Genomic DNA, 20,569 nt, shown 5'->3' on the forward strand with positions numbered 1-20,569 from the left:
AAGAATGTTTGCTGTGTCTTTGTATGACATTTATCAGTTGGGCGATTGGCCACATATAGCAGTGTACTTCATGCTCTCTTTGTTTATATCTAACAGGTGCCTGACTGCTTTAGCACAGGAATGTTCAGAGCATTTTCACGGCATGTCCTGTTTAGGTTAAATATTACACAAGAAAGTCCACAGGTAAGTGTTCTATTGCAGAGTGTTCCATAACTCCATTCATTTGGCAACATCCACCAGCAATCTTAGAATGTTATGACAGACATAGGCCAGTCACTGCAGTGTAATAATTCACAGCCTTTTGACAGCTGCCTGTTTATCCCATTCTTCTATATCCAGATCAACTACTGCCCATACACTTACTTCTCAAACTTCAGTTGAAATCCACTCTGAGAAGCTATGTTTCCACATCCAAAAACCTCCAAATGTCAAATCTTCACTCTCTGCAGTGATTGCCTCCATATCTCCAGAGACTGATCTTATCTGGAATGGTGGTGAGGGTGCTACAATCAGCCTCAGTACCCTTGAGCTGGGGAGGAATGGTCTTGGCTATGATGCCCCTTCCATGATGAAGTGGCTTGATGATATTCTGATCCATTGAAGAACAAGACTAGATTGTTCTTTGTGCCCTCAATTCTTCACACTGACTTCAGAGCACTTGTGAGTGGCCACAGGAATAAATCCAGATGCAACACACACATAGGAAGGCTGATGCACATCACAATGACTCAGTAAACAAGATCTCTATAGGACTAATCCCATTTTCTTCTTCTCCAGTATAGCTTCCAAATTAGTTAAGGATTAAACTCCAGCTCAGCTATTCAAATATGAAAGTCTGTCAATTGCACTGCACATCTGCAGGAAAATTGCCTCTTCAAATAGTCTGTACCTGCTCTTGAGTACATGGAAATATCAGTAACTTTGAATCTCTTCATCATATACAAGATAAACTCTCTGTCTTCTCAATTTTAGAATTGTCTATCCATCTCAAGGAAAAGGGAAATACTGGGCTGGATTTTACATTGCCGCTGACGAAATCGGTGGTGGCCGTAAACAATGACGGCCCGCATGTGTGGGCCGTGCTTCACGGAGCCACTGCGATATTAAACACGGTGGCTCATTTAAATGGCCGGGGCGGACTGCCCCCACCCCCGATGACATGGAGGGGGCGGGTAGTCTGATCCCGGCAATGGCATCAGCAGTCTTTGCGCAGGCGGTGACGCCATTTTTAAAAGGCTTTGAGCCCTTTCATTTAATTTAAATTTTTAAAGAGAAATGTTGGAATAAACTTTGTAAACATTTAATTTGCACCTCTTTTCTCCCCCCCCACCCAAATAACCATGTAATTAACTACTTGCCCTCCTATGCCCACCTGACCTTCTCCCCCCTCCCAAAGTTCATAAACTTTAATCTTTATCCCTTCCCATCATCCCCTAAACCAATGATGTTAGTTTTACCATGGTACCGCCCCTCCCCCTCCCCCCCCCAACCGCATTGAAAATCTTACCTGCTCCCCACCAGTGTCATGCCTCAGATCCCCGGAGAGGGACCTGAAGGCACGGGAGTGCTGGCCACCAGCACCACTATCGCTTGGGACTGGACAATGGGAGCGGGTAGGTCATTTATTTTCTAACTTGCATTTTTAAAAATATGCTGATTTGGCTTCCGTCGCCGAGCGGCGGGAGGCCATTAGGAGGCTTTGGCGCCATCAGCAATATGGGTCTGGGCTTTCCTGGTGTCGAGGCCCGTGGCGGGACTCTGCTGGAGGCATTTTCTGGCCCCCCCTGCTGATGTCGGGGGTGCTGTAAAATACAGCCCACTCTTTTAGAATGATTAAATGAATTGAATTGCTGTCCTTAGATCATTTTGATTGAAATTCTAGATGATCATTTAGAATTAGATATTTTATGTATTTACTATTTTGATACTTTAATATTTAAAAATCTTGCTGTCTGCTTACTAAATCTATTCTTTTAACAAGATTGGGAGAATTCGTGTTACACTTCTGGTTCGCAGTACTCAATATCGCAGAATTTTAAATCAGGATGAGGTGAGTAGTAAAAGAAAGCAATTATTTTGTGTTAAGATATGTAGCAGTGAGTACAAAATTTTGCGGTATTTATCTGTTAACTGAGCTACCAGTTTATCAATTTTAGGTGAAGTATCCATTTTTGAACCATTTTGCTGTGTTTCATTAAAACAAAAATAATCTGCTGGCTGCAGTACTGAGCCAGATAGATTAGGTTCATAAGGTAGACTCGGATGAAAAAGCCTTTCAGACGATTTCAACAAACCCTTCCCGAATGTAGCCCTCCCATCTTCTCGTTTACAGCAGCTATCTCTTAAATCAATCTTATTGCCTCCTCTACCTTTTCCTGGTGACCAACTCTAGCTGAAATCACCCTCTGAAATATTTCCTGGCACCTGATATAAAGTTGTCCTTCAAAACCCTCAATTTTTTTTCTTCGTTTGGGGTTGTGAGCGTCGCTAGCTAGGCCAGCATTTATTGCCCATCCCTAGTTGCCCTTGAGAAGGTGGTGTTGAGCCGCCTTCTTGAACTGCTGCAGTCCTTTGGGTGTAGGTACATGAAAAGTGCTGTTAGGAAGGGAGTTCCAAGATTTTGACCCAGCAACAGTGAAGGAACGGCGATATAGTTCCAAGTCAGGGTGGTGTGTGGCTTGGAGGGGAACTTGCAGGTCGTGGTGTTCCCAACCATTTGCTGCCCTTGTCCTTCTAGGTGGTAGAGGTCACGGATTTGGAAGGTGCTATTGAAGGAGCCTTGATGCGTTGCTGCAGTGCATCTTGTATATGGTACACACTGCTGCCACTGTGCGTCGGTAGTGGATGGAGTGAATGTTGAGGGTGGTGGATGGGGTGCCACTCAAGCAGGCTGCTTTGTCCTGGATGGTGTCGAGCTTCTTGAGTGTTGTTGGAACTGTACCCATCCAGGCAAGTGGAGAGTATTCCATCACATTCCTGACTTGTGCCTTGTAGATGGTGGACAGGCATTGGGGAATCAGGAGATGAGTTACTTGCTGCAGAATTCCCAGCCTGTGATCTGCTCTTGTAGCCACAGCATTTATGTGGCTGGTCCAGTTCAGTTTATGGTCAATGGTGACCTACAGGATGTTGATAGTGGGGAATTCAGCGATGGTAATACCATTGAACGTCAAGGTGACATTGTTAGATTGTTTCTTGTTTGAGATGGTCATTGCCTGGCACTTGTGTGGCACGAATGTTACTTGCTGCCTATCAGCCCCAAGCCTGGATGTTGGCCAGGTCTTGTTGCATATGGACATGGGCTGCTTCAGTATCTGAGGAGTTGCTAATGGTGCTGAACATTGTGCGATCATCAGAGAACATCACCACTTCTGACCTTATGATAGAGGGAAGGTCATTGTTGAAGCAACTGAAGATGGGCAGGCCTAGGACACTACCCTGAGGAACTGCTGCAGTAATGTCCTGGGACTGAGATGATTAACCTCCAACAACCACAACCATCTTCCTTTGTGCTAGGTATGACCTCAACCAGTGGAGAGTTTTCCCCCTTATTCCCATTGACTCCAGTCTTGCTAGGCCTCCTGGATGCCATACATGGTCAAATGTTTCCTTGATGTCAAGGGAAGTCACTCTCACCTCACCTCTGGCATTCAGCTCTTTTATCCGTTTGGACCAAGGCTGTAATGAGGTCAGGAGCTGAGTGGCCCTGGCGGAGCCCAAACTGAGCATCAGTGAGCAGGTAATTGCTGAGCAAGTGCCACTTGATGGCACTGCCCACGATCCTGTCCATCACTTTACTGATGATTGAGAGTAGACTGATAGGGCGGTTTTTGGCCTGGTTGGATTTGTCATGCTTTTTGTGGACAGGACATACCTGGGCAATTTTCCACATTGCTGGGTAGATGCTAGTGTAGTGGATATACTGGAACAGCTTGGCTTGGGGCGTGGCTAGTTCTGGAGCACAGGTCATTAGTACTATGACCGGAATGTTGTCAGGGCCCATAGCCTTTGCAGTATCCAGTGCCTTCAGCTGTTTCTTGATATCATGTGAAGTGAATTGGATTGGCTGAAGACTGACATCTGTGATGCTGGGGACCTCAGGACAAGGCCGAGATGAATCATCAACTCGGCACTTCTGGCTGAAGATGGATACAAATGCTTCAGCCTTGTCTTTTACACTGATGTACTGGGCTCCCTCATCATTGAGGATGGGGATATTTGTGGAGCCACCTCCTCCAGTTAGTTGTTTAACTGTCCACCACCATTCACGACTGGATGTGGCAGGACTGCAGAGCTTAGATCTGATCCGTTGGTTGGGCGATCGCTTAGCCCTGTCAATTGCATGCTGCTTCTGCTGTTTGGCATGCAAGTAATCTTGTGTTGCAGCTTCACCGGACCAACACCTCATTTTTAGGTATGCCTGGTGCTGCTTCTGGCATGCCTTCCTGCACTCTACATTGAACCTCTTCAATCTGTGCCGCCTTGTCCTATTGCCTGCATTGTTTTAGTATCTTGATAGCTAGCTTCGTACACCTCAAAGATTACCTCTGAGCTTTTTCTTTTAAGATTGAGGAGTCCTGGACTATCAAACAATTCCTTAATGTGTTCTGTCGAAGGGTCATAACGTTTACCCTACTTTCCTTTCTCCACAGATGCTGCCTGACCTATTGAGTGTTTCCAGCATTTTCTGTTTTTAATTCCTCATAGGTGTTCCCTCAAGCATTAACAATTAGCATTATTGATCTCTACACTGCCTGTAGTGCCTGGATAGCCTTCTGGTCTTGCAGCAGCAAAACAGTATGCGGTTATTACAGTTACAGCTTGGCTAGAGTACCATACATGTTGAGCATAACCTCCAAAGATTTGAACTCAATTGATTTGGCAATAAAACGGAGGATCTTGGATGATTTGCAGTGACCCCTAGATTGATGTCATCTGCAAATTTAACTATCTTGCAGTGTGATTGTCATTCCATGTTAGTTAATTATGCCATGCATAGGAGGGGTTCAACACAGGCATCTCACTCAATATACTCCAGTTGCAATCTAAGTGCTCTTTTAATTACCCCTTTTTCTCCCCTTTCAACTGTTTACCAATTCATGTCTGTCTTACCACTGAAACTCTCAGACCATACTTATACTTTATAAATGTCCTTTTGGAAGGCAGGTACACTTCATAATGGGAGCTCCCATTATCAATTTAAGATGACCACCTCAAAGAAAAAACAAATCTGGAGTTGGTCAAGAATCTACCTCTTCTAAAGATGTGTTTTGCCCATCATTATTGAATTATTTTCATGCAGTTGCAGCTTCATTTTGTTTCAGATTATTGAATCTAGTTTTCTGATGATTGAGATTAGACTAATGGGACTGTAGTTATCAAATATGGTCTCATTTATTATTCTTGTATATTTTCTGTGTCCTCCTATTGTTCATTGACTCCTTCAAAATGCCTTTTAGTACCTATGTGTCTCTTGTCTCTCTAAGTAACCTCAATCTCTAGTTTGTACTGAGTTGATTGGTCTCAGTCGTGGCAATAGGGTCATACAGGGTAACAATTTGGTCACAATGCTCCTGAGCTAGAGAGGGAAATAATAATGCAAGTTTCTCACTCCCAATTGCTATCCAGCAACTACTGCTGACAAATATATGCATTTGTGGATGTCGGATGAGGAAAAGAGTGAGCTTGACAGTGATGTTGTTCACAGTTAAATAATCTGTTGACACATGTTGCCTAAACTCAGGTGATACATATTCACATCGGCAAAATACAGAAGGATTGCAATGTCTGTGGAACAATACCCAGTATGACTCAATGTCTTAAGGAGAGAAGATTTAGAAAAACAAACAAAAGAAAACAACCCTACTTTCACAACTTGTTTTGCATTGCATAGGATTAAATAGGATATATGGCACAGAAGCAGGCCATTCGGCCCAACAAATCCATGCCAGCATTTATGCTCCAGTCGAGCCCCCTCTCATTTTTCCTCATCTAAATCTATCATCGTAACCCTCTATTCCCTACTCCCTCATACGCTTGTCTAGCTTCCTCTTAAATGCATCTATGCTACTTGCCTCAACCACTGCCTGTGGTAGCGAGTTCCATATTCTCGCCACTCTTTAGGTAAAGTAATTTCTTCTGAATTCCCTACTGGATTTCTTGGTGACTACCTTATATTAGTTTCTCATTACACTCTTCCCCACAAGTGGAAACATTCTCTGTATCCATTCTATCAAAATCTTTCACAATTATAAAGACTTCTATTAGGTCACCACTCTGCCTTTTTTTCCAAGAGAAAAGAGACCGAGCCTGTTCACCCTTTCCTCATATGTATACCCACACATTTCTGATGTCATCATTGTAAATCTTCTCTGCACCCTTTCCAGTGCCTCTACATCTTTTTTTATAATATGGTGACTAGAACTGCATGCAGTACTTTTAAGTGTGGTCTAACCAAGGTTTGATTCAGGTTTAGCTTAACTTCCCTACTTTTCAAATCTTTCCCTCTAGAAATAAAGCCCAGTGCATGGTTTTTCTTTTTTTTTAATGGCCTTACTAATCTGTGGCACAACTTTTAATGATTGGATGTATTTATACTCCGAGATCCCTTTGTTCCCCTACCCCACCTAGACTCACACCTTCCAAGTAGTAGGTGACCTCCCTATTCTTCCTACCAGAATGTACTACCACGGATTTATCTGTGTTGAACTTCATTTGCCAAAATTTGCATTTTCTGCAAATTTATTAATGGCCTCCTGTAATTTGTTGCAGACCTCCTCAGTATTGACTATGCCACACCCCGCCCCCCTCCAGTTTGGTGTCATCCGCAAATTTGGAAATTGTTTTTTTGATTCCAAAGTCCAAATCATAATGTAAATTGTGAACGGCAGTGTTCCCAACCCTGATCCTTATGGAAGACCACTTCCTACCTTCTGCCATTCTTTACTCCCACTCTCAGCTGTCTGTTTTGAAGGCAACGAGCAATCTATTCTACCACTTGTCCCCTGACTCCACATTATCTGACCTTATTCATTTAATCTATTATGGGGTACCTTATCGAAGGCCTTATGAAAATCCAGATAAATTACATCTACTGTATTAACTCTCTCTGTTACCACCTAGAGTATTCACTAAAGTTGGTCAGACAAGATTTTCCCTTTTGATATCCATGCTGACTATTCATTATTCTATTTTTCTTTTCTAGATATTCTTCTGTTCTCTCCTTTACTAGGGATTCCATTATTTTTCCTGCCACCTATGTTAAGCTGACTGGTCTATAATTCCCTGGTCATGTTTTGTCCCCCTTCTTAAATACAGGAATTAAGTTAGCTATCTGCCAATCCTCTGGCACTACACCACCTTCTAACGAATTATTAAATATGTATAGTAATGCCTCTGCTATCTCTTCCCTAGATTCTTTTAAAATGTGTGGAGGCAATCCATCCGGGCCAGGGGTTTTATCCTCTTTGTTTAGTTTATTCAATACATCCCCTTTTTTAATCTTAAATGTACTTATCTCATTACTCAGCTCATCATTCAATGTCATGTCTACTTGTTCTATCTTCCTGGTAAATACAGAAGCATAGACTACACCTATTAGTGTGATTGTTCCTTTATTATCTTTAATCTCTATCCATATGGATTCTATGTTTGTCTTGCTGATAGCTGCGTCCCTTTCTGACACTGCCATTATTTTATCCCTAATAAGTATAGCTACTTCATCTCCCCCTTTTCCCTCTCTCATCTTTCTAACTATGCTATACTCTGCAGTTTTTAATTCCCAGTCCTGTTTTTTCTGTAGCCATGTCTCAGTAATCCCAACCATGTCTGGTTCCTTCCAATGCATAATTGCCTCCAGCTTCCCTGTTTTATTACAGACATTGTGTTCATTGCTGTACAGACATCTTAACTAATTTTTATATGATTTCACTCCACTTTATGTTTAACCATCTTTTTAGACTACTGTTCTATAACTCTATTTATTCCCTTGCCATGAATGTCCTCTCTTACTTTATTCTTTCCTATGCTATCCTTCCCTGTTCTGTTTACAAGTATGCTGCTTATGTTTCTTGCAGATCCTCCTCCTCCATCTTGCTAGTTTAAAGGTGTTGTCACCTCCCTATTTACTCTATCTGCTAGGACACAGGTCCCATCCCGGTTCAGGTGGAGCCTGTCCCATTGGTACATCTCCTTTCAGTCACAGCACTGGTGCCAGTATCACATGAATCTATAATATATAAAAAATTTTGCATCTGTACGTATTTCCTATCAACTTTCCTATTATAAATTCCTATATCCACATTTTTAATGGAAACTGCTCATGTAAACTTGCCATACTGTAATTACACTCTCCTGCCAGTGTTGCTGCTGCCAAGCCTTGGTTTTGCATCTTGCAGCTCCCCAGCCTGTACTGCAGAGAAACATTTATGCTCCAATCCAATTCTGCTTCCTAAATTGCTGCTGTTTTGTTACTTAGCAACAATAATATAAAAGCAAAGTATATAAACATAAGGGCAAAATGCATGGCTTTAAAATGGAGATTAAATTATGCCTGGTCGAAATATCTTCCACTCTCTAATGCCTCTATGCATGAAGGCAACACTTGGTGCTGACTCCCCATGTGCAATACCATGGAGGTCAACTAGGTATATAAAATATATTAAAAGTCTCATGTATAATGTGCATTTCCTGTGTATCCCACATCTGTATTATTTTTGCATCACAGTTGATAACATCTGTTATAAAATAGCATATCCTCCGCCTCACCACGAGCAATATCTTGGGAGATGTACGCATTATATCATAGCTGTGTTTAATTTTTTGAAGGCAGTACATTATTAAGTATTTTATTGTTCATAAATTATAGAAAGCCTTCTGTTAAATATTTTTCAAATTGTATCAAAAGCTCAATAAGATTAAACTACTGAATGCCTAGCAAATGTTTTATCTTTGTCCTCAGCTGGTGAAAGCACTGAAGACAGTAACTGGATTTGATGTCAGAGTGGTGGATTACAAGTAAGTGTCAAATGTCATACAAGTTTGGGTTTTGCGTGGAGCAGGAGAACTAAAATTTCCTTCTCAGTGAAAAGGGGAGAATGTTTGTTTTTCTCTGTAATTTACCCACTAAAATTACGTTTTCAGAATTTACACTTTTCAAAGCCATGCTGCTCCGCAACTCTGTTAACACAGCATTAACTGCAAAGAAAACGGCTATACTATATCAAAAAGTGGTGATTTTGGTCCCCTTGTTTATATGTGGCTTGAAATTTTTGTAAGTAGAATTACTTAGTGCCCAGGCCCCACCTCAGATGGGGATTTAAATTTTTCTCTCTTTTTAACACACTCATAGGAATACTCAGCTTTATTGTGCTATCTGGATGCTCGAGTGGACTAAAAAAACACAACTAAATGGCCAGTCAGGAAAGCGCTTGCACAAAAGCTGCTGAACTAGTTGTTCAATCACCGGAGCCAGTATAAATAATGTGCTGTGTACTGAGATCCTGAGAGAGGGCATAGATGGCACATTTATGGACCAGTGTCTTCAGGGCATGAGTGCATAGAAAAATGCTGTTTGCAGAGTGGCGGAGTAAGCCACCAATGCCCAGAGAGTGAAGCAAGCTGGGAGGCTGTGACACTGGATGGCAGTGCAAGGTTCTGTACCAGGATATTTCGAAAAACCCATCTGACTTTTTTATTTAAAAAAAAAAGGAAATCCAAGGTGAAAAATGGGAGAGTGTAAATAAATGTAGCCTGCTGCATATGGCCTGCCATACAAAGTATGTGTTCAGTAGTTACTGATGCCAATTAAGTTACTGCTGTCAGCCAAGTTTGCTTAAGTACCTCAGTATACAAATAAGTATATGAATTGATCCAGCAAATGCAACACAAAGGGAAGTGTTGAGCATGTTTATGTTCTGTCATTTTTTAAAAATTCATTTATTCATAGGATGTGTGCATCGCTGGCAAGTTCAGCATTTAATGCCCATTCCTAATTGCCTTTGAGATACAACTGAGTAGTTTGCTAGTCCATTTCAGAACTTAAGAGGTAACAACATTGCTGTGGGTCTGGAATCACTAACAGGCCAGAACAGGTAAGGACTGCAGATTTCCTTCACTAAAAAGGACATTAGTGAACCAGATGAGTTTTTACAATAATCTGATAGTTTCATGGTCACGAGTAGTGATACTAGCTTTTTTAATTCCAGATTTATTTTACTAACTGCATTTAAATTCCCCCAGCTGCCAGGGGGAATTTGAACTAATGTCTCTGGATCATTAGATCCAGAGGCCTGGACTATAGTCCAGTAACATAACCACAATGCTACCATACCCCTTGACATTGCAGGATCAAAAGTACACAGCACAACATATTAGCTCCTTTAATGCAAATTTCCATCTGCCCATGGAAAAAGGCTACCTTCAGAATGGACTCAACAGGCCAAAACTCTCACTTCCATCATCTAGAAAGCTGTGTATTTGTGATTGGAAAACATAAGAACGTAAGAAATAGGAGCAGGAGAGGGCCATACAGCCCCTCGAGCCTGTTCCACCATTCAGTAAGACCTCTGCTACACCTTCTCGCATGATTCTCGTACTCCCTTAATTCCCTCAGTCTCCTGCTGTTCTCAGACTTGAATGCCATAGAATCATTGAATGGTTACAGCACAAAAGGAGGCCATTTGGCCCATTGTGTCCATGCTATCTCACTGTAAGAACTACTCCATTAGTCCCACTCACCCCGCTCTTTCCCTATAGCCCTGCATATTTTTCCTCTTCAGAAAATTATCCAATTCTGTTTTGAAGGGCACGATTGTAACTGCCTCCACCACATTCTCAGACAGTGCATTCAAAATCCTAATATACTTAATGGCTGAGCATCCACAACTGTCTGAGGGTAGAGAATTTCAAAGGTTCACATCCCTTTTAGTGAAGAAATTTCTCCTCATCTTAGTCCTAAATGGCTGACCCCTTATTCTGTGACAGTGACCACTAGTTCTAGGCTCCCCAGCATCTACCTTGTCAAGCTCCTTAAGAATTTTATATGTTTCAATAAAATCACCTCTCAATCTTCTAAAACTCTAGGGAATATAGGCCTGGTCTACTTAATCTCTCCTCATAGGACAATCCCCTCATCCCAGGAATCCGCCTAGTGAATCTTAGTTCCACTCCGTCTAAGGCAAGTACATCCTCCCTTAGGTAAGGACACTGAAATTGTACACGGTACTCCAGATATGCTCTCAGCAAGGCCCTGTGTGATTGCAGTAAGACTTGTTTACTCTTATACTCCTATCTTTTTGTAATAAAGGCTAACACACCATTTGCTTTCTTAATTGCTTGCTGTACCTGCACATTTTTTTTATTCATTGAAGGGATGTGAGCATTACAGGCAAGACCAGCATTTATTTCCTATCCCTAATTGCCCTTGAGAAGGTGGTGGTGAGCCGCCTTCTTGAACCACTGCAATTCATGTTGTGTAGATACACCCACAGTGCTATTAGGGAGGGAGTTCCAGGATTTTGACCCAGCGACAGTGAAGAAACAGTGATATAATTCAAAGTCAGGATGGTGTGTGACTTGGAGGGGAACATCGAGGTGGTGGTGTTCCCATGCGTCTGCTGCCCTTGTTATTCTAGGTGATCGAGGTTGTGGGTTTGGAAAGTGTTGTTGATGGAGCCTTGGTGAGTTGCAAGTTAACCTGTGATTCTTGTACAAGGGCACCCAGATCCCTTTCAATACCAACATTTCCCAGTTATTTGTGATTTAAAAAATATTCTGCTTTTCTATTCTTCCTACCAAAGTGGATAACTCCACATTATATTCCATCTGCCATGATGTTGCTCTCTCAGTTAACCTATCTAAATCCTTTTTCAGCTTCTTTGCATCCTCCTCACAGTTTACTTTCCCACCTAATTTTGTTTTGTCAACAAACCTGGATACATTACATTCTTCTACATCATTGATATAGATTATAAACAGTTAAGGCTTAAGCAGTTGAACCCTGTGGTGCCCCACTCGTTACAGCCTATCAACCCAAAAATGATCCGCTTATTCCTACTGTTTTCTGTCTGTTAGCCAATCTTCAATCCATGCTAATATTTACCGCCAGTCCCATGGCCCTTAATTTGTGTAATAGTCTCTTGTGTGGCACCTTATTGAATGCTTTTTGAAAATCCAAATACACTACATCTGCTGCTTTCCCTTATCCACTCTACTAGTTCCTCAAAATACAAATTTGTCAAACATTTTGTCGTTTTAGAAATCTGTGTTGATTTTCCCCAATTATATTATCATTTTCTAAGTGCCCCCTTAATATGTCCCTGATAAAAGATTCTAGCATTTTCTCTACTACTAATGTCAGGTCAGCTGGCTGATAGTTCCCTGTTTTCTCTCTCCCTCCTTTCTTGAATAGCGGGGTTATGTTTGCTGCCTCCCAATCCATGGGGACTTTGCTAGAATCTAGGGAATTCTGGAAGAAGAAAATTAATGAATCCACTGTCTCTGGAGTCACCTCTTTTAAAACCCTAGACCCTCATGATTGCTGTATTACCCTTACTATATGCAGCTCTAATTTCCTGACTTATACTCTGCCCAACACTACAGCTACTGTTAAGAGACCTGTAAACTAATCCCATTATTGTTTTCTGCCCCTTGCTGTTTCTTAGCTTCACCCAAACTGATTCTAAATCTTGATTTTCTGAGCTAAGATCCTTTTTCTCTCCTGTCGTTATGCCATTCTTTATTATTGGAGCTATCCCTCCACCTCTTCCATTTTGCCTATCTCTTCTAAAGGTAAAGCACCCTGGAATATTTAATTCAAAACCTTGGTCACTCTACAATACATTTCATTAATGGCTCTTAGATCAAACCCATTAATTTCTATCTGTGCTTTTAATTCATCTGTTTTGTTACAAATGCTTTATGCATTCAAATGGAGTGCCTTTAGCTTTCATTATTTTCTATTTTCCCCTATGTCACCCTAGTCACTAATGCCCCATTGTCTTTGTTATGCCCTGTGTCCCTTCCTGACCCACTCTGCTCATTTTTATCCAAATTGCTACTCTGCTGTATCGCTAGATTTAAGTGGAGCCCGTCCCAATGGAACAGCTCCCTTTTTCTCCGACTTGTGCCAGTGCCCCATGAATTAACAACAGCACTTTTTCAGCCATGCATTTAACCTTTTAATCTGTTTGTCCCTATGCCAATTTGCACACGGCTGAAGTAACAATCCAGAGATTATTACCTGTGAGGTTCTGTGCTTTAATTTCAACCTCAGCACCTCAAACTCTCTCGGCAGAACCTAATTCCTAGTTCTACCTATGTCATTGATTACAACATGGACCATGATCCTCCACCTCCCACTCCAAGTTCTTCTCCTGGTCGTGAGATGATATCCTTAACCCTGGCACCGAGCAGGCAACGCAACCTTTGGAACTCCCAGTAACAGCTGCAAAGAACAGTATCCCCTGTCTATATTGTCCCTATCACTACTACATTCCTTTTCACACCGCCCGTTTGAATGGCCTTCTGTACCATGGTGCCATGGACAATTTGCTCATCTGCCCTGCAGACTTTACCCTCATCCACACAGACAACAGACATGCCTGTTGGATAAGTGCGAAAGCCAGGGCACCTCTTGCACTGCACCTGGGTCCACTTACCTGTCTGACTGCAGTCATACCATTCTGTCTGTAACCACTAACCAGATCTGGATCACCACCTAATCTAAAGGGTGTGACTGCCTCTTAGATCAAAGTTTCCAGGTAACGTTCCCCATCTCTAAGGACCCACAATTTTTTAAAAATTATTTCTTCATGGCATGGGAGCATTATTGACCAGGCCAGCATTTATTGCGCTCCCAAATTGCCCTTGAGAAAGTGGTGGTGAATCATCTTCTTGAACTGCTGCAGTCCATCTGGTGCAGGTGCATCCACAGTGCTGTTAGGAAGGGAGTTCCAGGATTTTGACCCAGCGACAATGAAGGGACAGTGATATAGTTCCAAGTCAGGATGGTGTGTGGCTTGAGGGGAACTTGCAGATGGTGTTCCCATGTGTCTGCTGCCCTTGTTCTTCTAGGCGGAAGAAGTCGCAGATTTGGAAGATGCTGTTGAAGGAGACTTGGTGGGTTACTGCAGTATGTCTTGTAGATGGTACACACTGCAGCCACTTTGCACCGGTGGTGGAGGGAGTGAATGTTGAAGGTGGTGGATGGGGTGCGGATCAAGCGGGCTGCGCTGTCTTTGATGTTGTTGAGTTTCTTGAGTGTTGATGGAACTGCACCCATCCAGGCAAGTGGAAAGTATTCCATCACACTCCTGACTTGTGCCTTGTAGTGGTGGACAAGTGTTGGGGAGTCAGGAGGTGAGTTACTCGCAGCAGAATTCCCAGCCTCTGCACCTCGAAATTGGAACTGTAGTTCCTCAAGATACAGACACTGCATATGTGGTTGTCTGGGATCGTGATGCATTCCATAAATTCCCACATGTTGCATTGCTGCACTGTTTTATTTATTTAAATACATAAACTTTAATCCTTTTTTTTTAAAGTTTATAAACTACTTGTTGGTTTAGTTTGTTATGTTAAATATTTTACCTGTGGTATCATCCTTGTGTACCTCCTTATGCTATGACGTCACTATGCAATTTTTCTCCCGTGCCACTCTCAGCCTCGCCTTTCTCGCCGCCCCGCGCTCTCCTTTCTCGCCGCCCCGCTCTGCTCTGCACTTTCCTCTTATCTGGAACTGGCTGGTACAGCCTAACAAGCCAATTTGGTATTTTACTCATCTTAATACACTCTATCTGTAAGGGCACCTTTCTGCATCTGCTAGGTAGAGGTTCATTCACAACAAAGAGAACCTAAGTGAGTTAACAGAGACTTCTACTAAGCCAAAGAGAGACAGTGTGCTCTCACTTGTTGCTACTACTACTACCACCACTACTAACACTGATTGATCTGAAGTGTGCAGAATTGTCTATTTTTATATCAATTTAAGGGGAGGTGTCCCTGCAGTCACTTAACCTATCAGGATGGCACTAATACCAGAAGGTCTCATCCCTTTCTGTGAATTAGATCTCAAATGTGGAGTACTATGGTTGTCATTGAAATGTGTTTTTTCCCAAGCAATACAGACTTTGTAACTTATAATTTTTAGGACACCTCCCTCCACTGTTCTTGAAGTGTCTCAAGAGAATTATTCATACAGATAGCGTGAGGTGAGACTTAAAGTGGTTTGAGTTAGGGATAATGGCTTCTCATACTAGGAAGGAATAACTGTCTGAGGTCAGTAGTAAGGACATGTTATGGCATTAGAAGATTTTTACTAATTTGACGTTCAGTGGCATTACCATCGCTGAATCCCTCACTATCAACATCCATTGACCAGAAACTGAACTGGAGCAGCCACATAAATGCTGTGACTCCAGGAGCAGGTCAGAGGCTGGGAATTCTGCAGCAAGTAACTCACCTCCTGTCTCCCTCCACTACCAATGCACAGTGACAGCAGTGTGTACCATATACAAGCTGCACTGCAGAAACTCACCAAGGCTCTTTCGACAGCACCTTCCAAACCCATGACCTCTACCACCTAGAAGGACAAGAGCAATAGATGCATGGCAACACCACCACTTGCAAGTTCCCCTCCACACACCATCCTGACTTGGAACTATATTACCATTCCTTCACTGTTGCTGGGTCAAAATCCTGGAACTCCCTTCCTAACACCAAGGACTGCAGCAGTTCAAGAAGGCAGCTCACCGCCACCTTCTCAAGGGCAATTAGGGATGGGCAACAAATGTGGGCTTTCCAGTGACTCCCACATCCCACGAGCGAATAAAAAATAAATAAAAACTTGCTTCACTTAAGTTACATTTTTGAATTTTAGGTCCAACACATAGAGTAATGCAACAAAAACAAGAAATGCTGGAATCACTCAGCAGGACTGGCAGCATCTGTGGAAAGAGAAGCAGAGTCAACGTTTCGGGTCAGTGACCCTTCTTCGGAAGAAGGGTCACTGACCCGAAACGTTGACTCTGCTTCTCTTTCCACAGATGCTGCCAGACCTGCTGAGTGATTCCAGCATTTCTTGTTTTTGTGTCAGATTTCCAGCATCCGCAGTATTTTGCTTTTACATAGAGTAATGCCATCTCTTCAGTAAGGTCTTTCCTTCCCCCCCATCTACATTATCCTGCCAGTTTGGAGGGTGGGGTGGATATAGTCGATCAAGCTCCTTGATTGTCATTCTAGGAAGGGCCTTGCAAGTAGTTAATTCCTTTCTTTCCAAAGGTGGAAACACAGCTTCTAAAACATGGAAAGCATGTGGGCAAATCATCGTCAAGACTGCACCACATCTTGCCAATTGGCAAACTCTGTAATTTCGCTATCTAACAGGCTAAATGTAGGTTTTCTAACATAGTGAAACTTCCCTATTCTATCTATCTAGAAAGCTATGTAAGCTTTGTTCCAAAAATGTTGAGTGTTGTATTCTTTAAGATTCTCAAATATAAAGTTTGGCTCATTAAATGAGCCAATGTTCTAAAGTTGCATTGAATTTTTAAAAACTATTCCATACTTGTTTTCAGATTTGAAAAATCAGCTTGTGCAATTAAAAAATCTAACATGAAATTGACAAATAATGTAGAAAATTGTTTGGAGCGTATTGTGATATAGCTCTTAGTGATTGCAGCATCAAATTGTATTGTATTTTATTTCGTTGCATTTTGATTTTCATTTTCCCAAAAAGCCTTGCGATGTTATCCATACAGGAATCATGATTAGCTTTTCAATCAGAATCTCTTAAATAAAATTTGTAATGTTTTCTTTAGTCTAACTTCACTTTGCAAGTCCAATTTCACACCAAATATAGTATCTTATTTATCGTTTCATTCACCTTAATCTTCTCAACAAGCATGCACCCTGAAGAATCTGGAAGTATATTGAAATTATTGGACATACACTGAACTAACTACTTGTTTCACACAAACCCAAATAAAATCAGAACAGTAAATTGCTTTGAAGCTAAATAGTGTATCATTATTGAGAATGTTGTGCTGAATAAAATCCATAACTTACTTTATTTTGTTTGAAATTAACTTTGAAAAGTCTTTCATATTGGCTGTCAACTTGCAGTAACTGGTGACATCAAATAAATGGTTTGTGCTTTAAGTACTGACATTAGACATTGTATTATCTTGAGTCAAAATAGTTTCTAAGTCTATTTTCTTTCATTGCCTTCCATTAAGAAACGAGAAAGTGAAAAATTGTGAGGGGCTGAAAGGGACTAAATGGTATTTCCGTTGCATGCATATAACTACTGCTAATTATATTTTATTCTACAATGTTGTTTTTACATTATCATCTTTTATTCTCTCAGAGACATTAGATTTTTAGAGCAACTGAAAATAACGCACAATTCGGACATTTTTATCTCCATACATGGAGCTGGACTAACTCACCTGCTTTTTCTTCCTGACTGGGCTGTCATTTTTGAATTGTATGTATTTCATTATTTAAAAATATTCTTATAAACATTTATGCTGCAGTAAAATTTTCATGTGTTAATATGGCTATTCCGTGTAATTTAAGTACACTACTTTTTAACTAGAAACACCAAACTCCTGTCGATATATATGATTTAAAAAAGCACCTAAGTGATTGAATTGTATTTACACATAATTACAGTAGAGCAAATGAGTGGTGGATTGCAATGTTAGGTTGTCCCAATCTAGTATCTCAATTGCACCTGCTACTTCACTTTTTAGCAAAAATTCTCCTCTTTTGTCCTTGCCTGTCAGTGACTTTTGTTTTTCTTAATCTTTCATGGGATGTGGGCCTCGCTGGCAGGCCAGCATTTGTTGCCCATCCCTAATTGCCCTTGACAATTGAGTGGCTTGCTAGGCCATTTCAGAGGACAGTTAAGAGTCAACCACATTGCTGTGGGTCTCGAGTCACATGTAGGCCAGACCAGGCAAGGAGATCAAATTTCCTTCCCTAACAAGCATTAGTGAACCAGATGGGATTTTACAACAATCAATGATAGTTTCATGGCACCATAACTGAGACTAACTTCCAATTCCAGATTTTTAAAAATTAATTAATTGAATTTAAATTTCACCAGCTGTGGTGCCCCCAGGGCTTTAGCCTTGGCTCAGGATTACTAGCCCAGTGACATTACCACTATGTCATCATCTTCCCCATGTATCTATGTTTGCCAGCAGCCCTCCTGTACCTTGTTCCTTCTTCAATTGTGTGCCTACATCAGCGATGTCCCAAGCTTTTTTGTGTGGGTCATATCAGTGTGTACCATGGAACCTTGGGAACGACATATTAAGTTTAAATACATGTGACCATCAGTTTGTATGTATCTCAATCTGCTGATACTAACAGATCATTGTGTTCTGATTTACCATATATCCATCAATAAGAGAAAACTGCAAAACTTCCAGGGCAACAACATTCTTTAAAAAAAAACAAGCAAGCAATAAGAAATATAAAAGTATAAAAAATAAACAGAACTAAGTGTGTCTTTGAGGACCAAATTGACAGGTGGACTAACCTGGTCTAGGCAGCTAAGATCAGAATTTTACTTAACTGTGCACAGCATTGCAACTAAGGTTGATCTTGTGTTCCCACTACCGTCCAAATGTAAACATTTTCCAGCATGTTACTGACAGTGATCAGGACCAGGAACCCAGATTGTTTTTTTTCCCTTTACCCTTCCGAAGCTCAAGGTTGCTGAGGCCCATTGTAGCATCTTAACAGAAACCCCAGTTGAGATCATTTAACTCAGCGAAGATCAGGGATAGAACCTGAGAGCCAGATGATCTTGTTCACTCAGTGTTACATAGATGTTCATTCACCCAATAAGTCATTGGAAAAGCTTGATCCACTTATGCTCATAAGTATTTGTGTGAAATGGTACATAGAGGTGCCAAAATAGATCAATCACTTTCCCATACCAGACAAGAAAATTAGGCGAGAAGCCACGATTTGGCTGTTCTCATGTGGATCCTACCAGATGTCCAAGAATGGTAATTGGCATTGACCTGGGAACAGATTCTCTGCTTGCTTATCCTCTTAGATGCAAAACAATGTATAGCACAAAGTAAACCAAAAGATTGATGGGAAGATGAGTACATTTAAAGCTAGAACATACTCCTACCCTCATCAGTTGTTATTTATCATCTTCTGAATTTGCTGTGTTTCTTTGTGAAGCAATGGCTACAGCAATTTTCTTGTACTTCTTTATGTTAATGCCATTTAGAATAGAGCTGTCCATCAGCAATCAAGAATGTGGAGCAAAGCATGGCCCTGTGTTGGATTTTTCCTTGATCAGTACAGACAATGTGTGGTGCTTTGCCAATGTATCAGCTTGTTTCATTTGATAGTCTTTTTCCTTGAGTCAGAAGGTTGTGGTTCAAGCCACATTCCAGGAATTGAGTGCAAAATCTAGGCTGATATTTCATGCAGTGCCGAAGGGATGCTACGTTGATGGAGGTGCCATCTTACAAAGCGATATTAAACCAAAGCTTTGTTTATCTGTTTTTGGTGGTACAAGTGGATGTAAAAATCTTGTAGAATAGTTTAAAATATAGTAGGGCGTTCACCTGTTGTCCTGGCCAATGTTTCTCTCTCAACCATCACCAAAAACAGGCTAACTCATCAATTACCTCAATATTTGTTGGATCTAACTGCATGCTGCATTTGTCAACATAACAGTGACTCCACTTCAAAATGAATGAATTGATTATGAAACACATTAGTATGTTTTGTGATTTGATAAGGTGTGATATAAATGCAAGTTCATTCTTCAGGTATAACTGTGAAGATGAGCGCTGCTATTTGGATTTGGCTCGACTTCGAGGAATTCATTATATGACGTGGGAAAAAGGTGACAAAGTCATATCTCAGGATAAGGTTTGTGTGAATTTGATCATCACTTGTGGGCTCCAGCCAAGTCTTCAAACCTTACGCAATGCATTAAACTAATGGGAGCATTAAACTGATTGAATTATTATAGCTTTATGAAATAAATTAAGCAAAGAATAAAGAAAAATTATCTTAACTAAATTTATCAGCCAAATTCATAATAAACCAAAAAGGCAGAGGGTGGTATTTTCCTGTGTGTAGAAATTAAGAAGAAAATTTATTTTTTAAACTGTTGTAATAAACCTGTGACAGTTTAGAAGCACTTATTTTCTTTAACTATACACGTGGGAGAATATTCTCAATTGTTACTGGCTGATAATTTTTTTGCCTCCCTAGTTAGGAGATACACCCACTTGCAGCAGCGTCATTACCATCCTGACTGAGGTTAACTTACACAAAATGGAGTTTGAACTTGCACTCCTTATCAGTATGAAACCGTGGCACACCATGCAATGCATTTACCCACTGGTCTATGGCTGGGGAGAATAAGATGCAGCATCTTCAGCTGCTTTAAGTTATGTGATTTTGATTTCCAGTGAGGATATTTGAGCTAAAATGAAATCCACAGAGCCATTATGGCACAGAAGGAGGCCATTCGGCCCAGCAAGTCCATGCTGGCTCTCTGTAGAGCACACCCGTCAGTCCCATT

The 20,569-nt window shown here is 41.1% G+C and overlaps 1 protein-coding gene across 9 annotated transcripts in view; it reads left to right on the top strand.

The window, feature by feature from the left end:
• eogt (EGF domain-specific O-linked N-acetylglucosamine (GlcNAc) transferase) overlaps positions 1 to 20,569 on the top strand; it is a 69,093-nt gene that overhangs the window by 44,592 nt on the left and 3,932 nt on the right. For all 9 annotated transcript variants that reach the window (XM_068051553.1, XM_068051552.1, XM_068051550.1 and 6 more), the window contains 5 exons: positions 97 to 183; positions 1,982 to 2,050; positions 8,960 to 9,015; positions 17,366 to 17,485; positions 19,806 to 19,908. In XM_068051553.1, the coding sequence (XP_067907654.1) occupies positions 97 to 183; positions 1,982 to 2,050; positions 8,960 to 9,015; positions 17,366 to 17,485; positions 19,806 to 19,908 (435 nt within the window). The remainder of the gene's footprint in view (positions 1 to 96; positions 184 to 1,981; positions 2,051 to 8,959; positions 9,016 to 17,365; positions 17,486 to 19,805; positions 19,909 to 20,569) is intronic.

The sequence above is a fragment of the Heterodontus francisci genome, chromosome 19 (genome assembly GCF_036365525.1).
Source record: "Heterodontus francisci isolate sHetFra1 chromosome 19, sHetFra1.hap1, whole genome shotgun sequence".
Lineage (NCBI taxonomy): Eukaryota > Metazoa > Chordata > Chondrichthyes > Heterodontiformes > Heterodontidae > Heterodontus > Heterodontus francisci.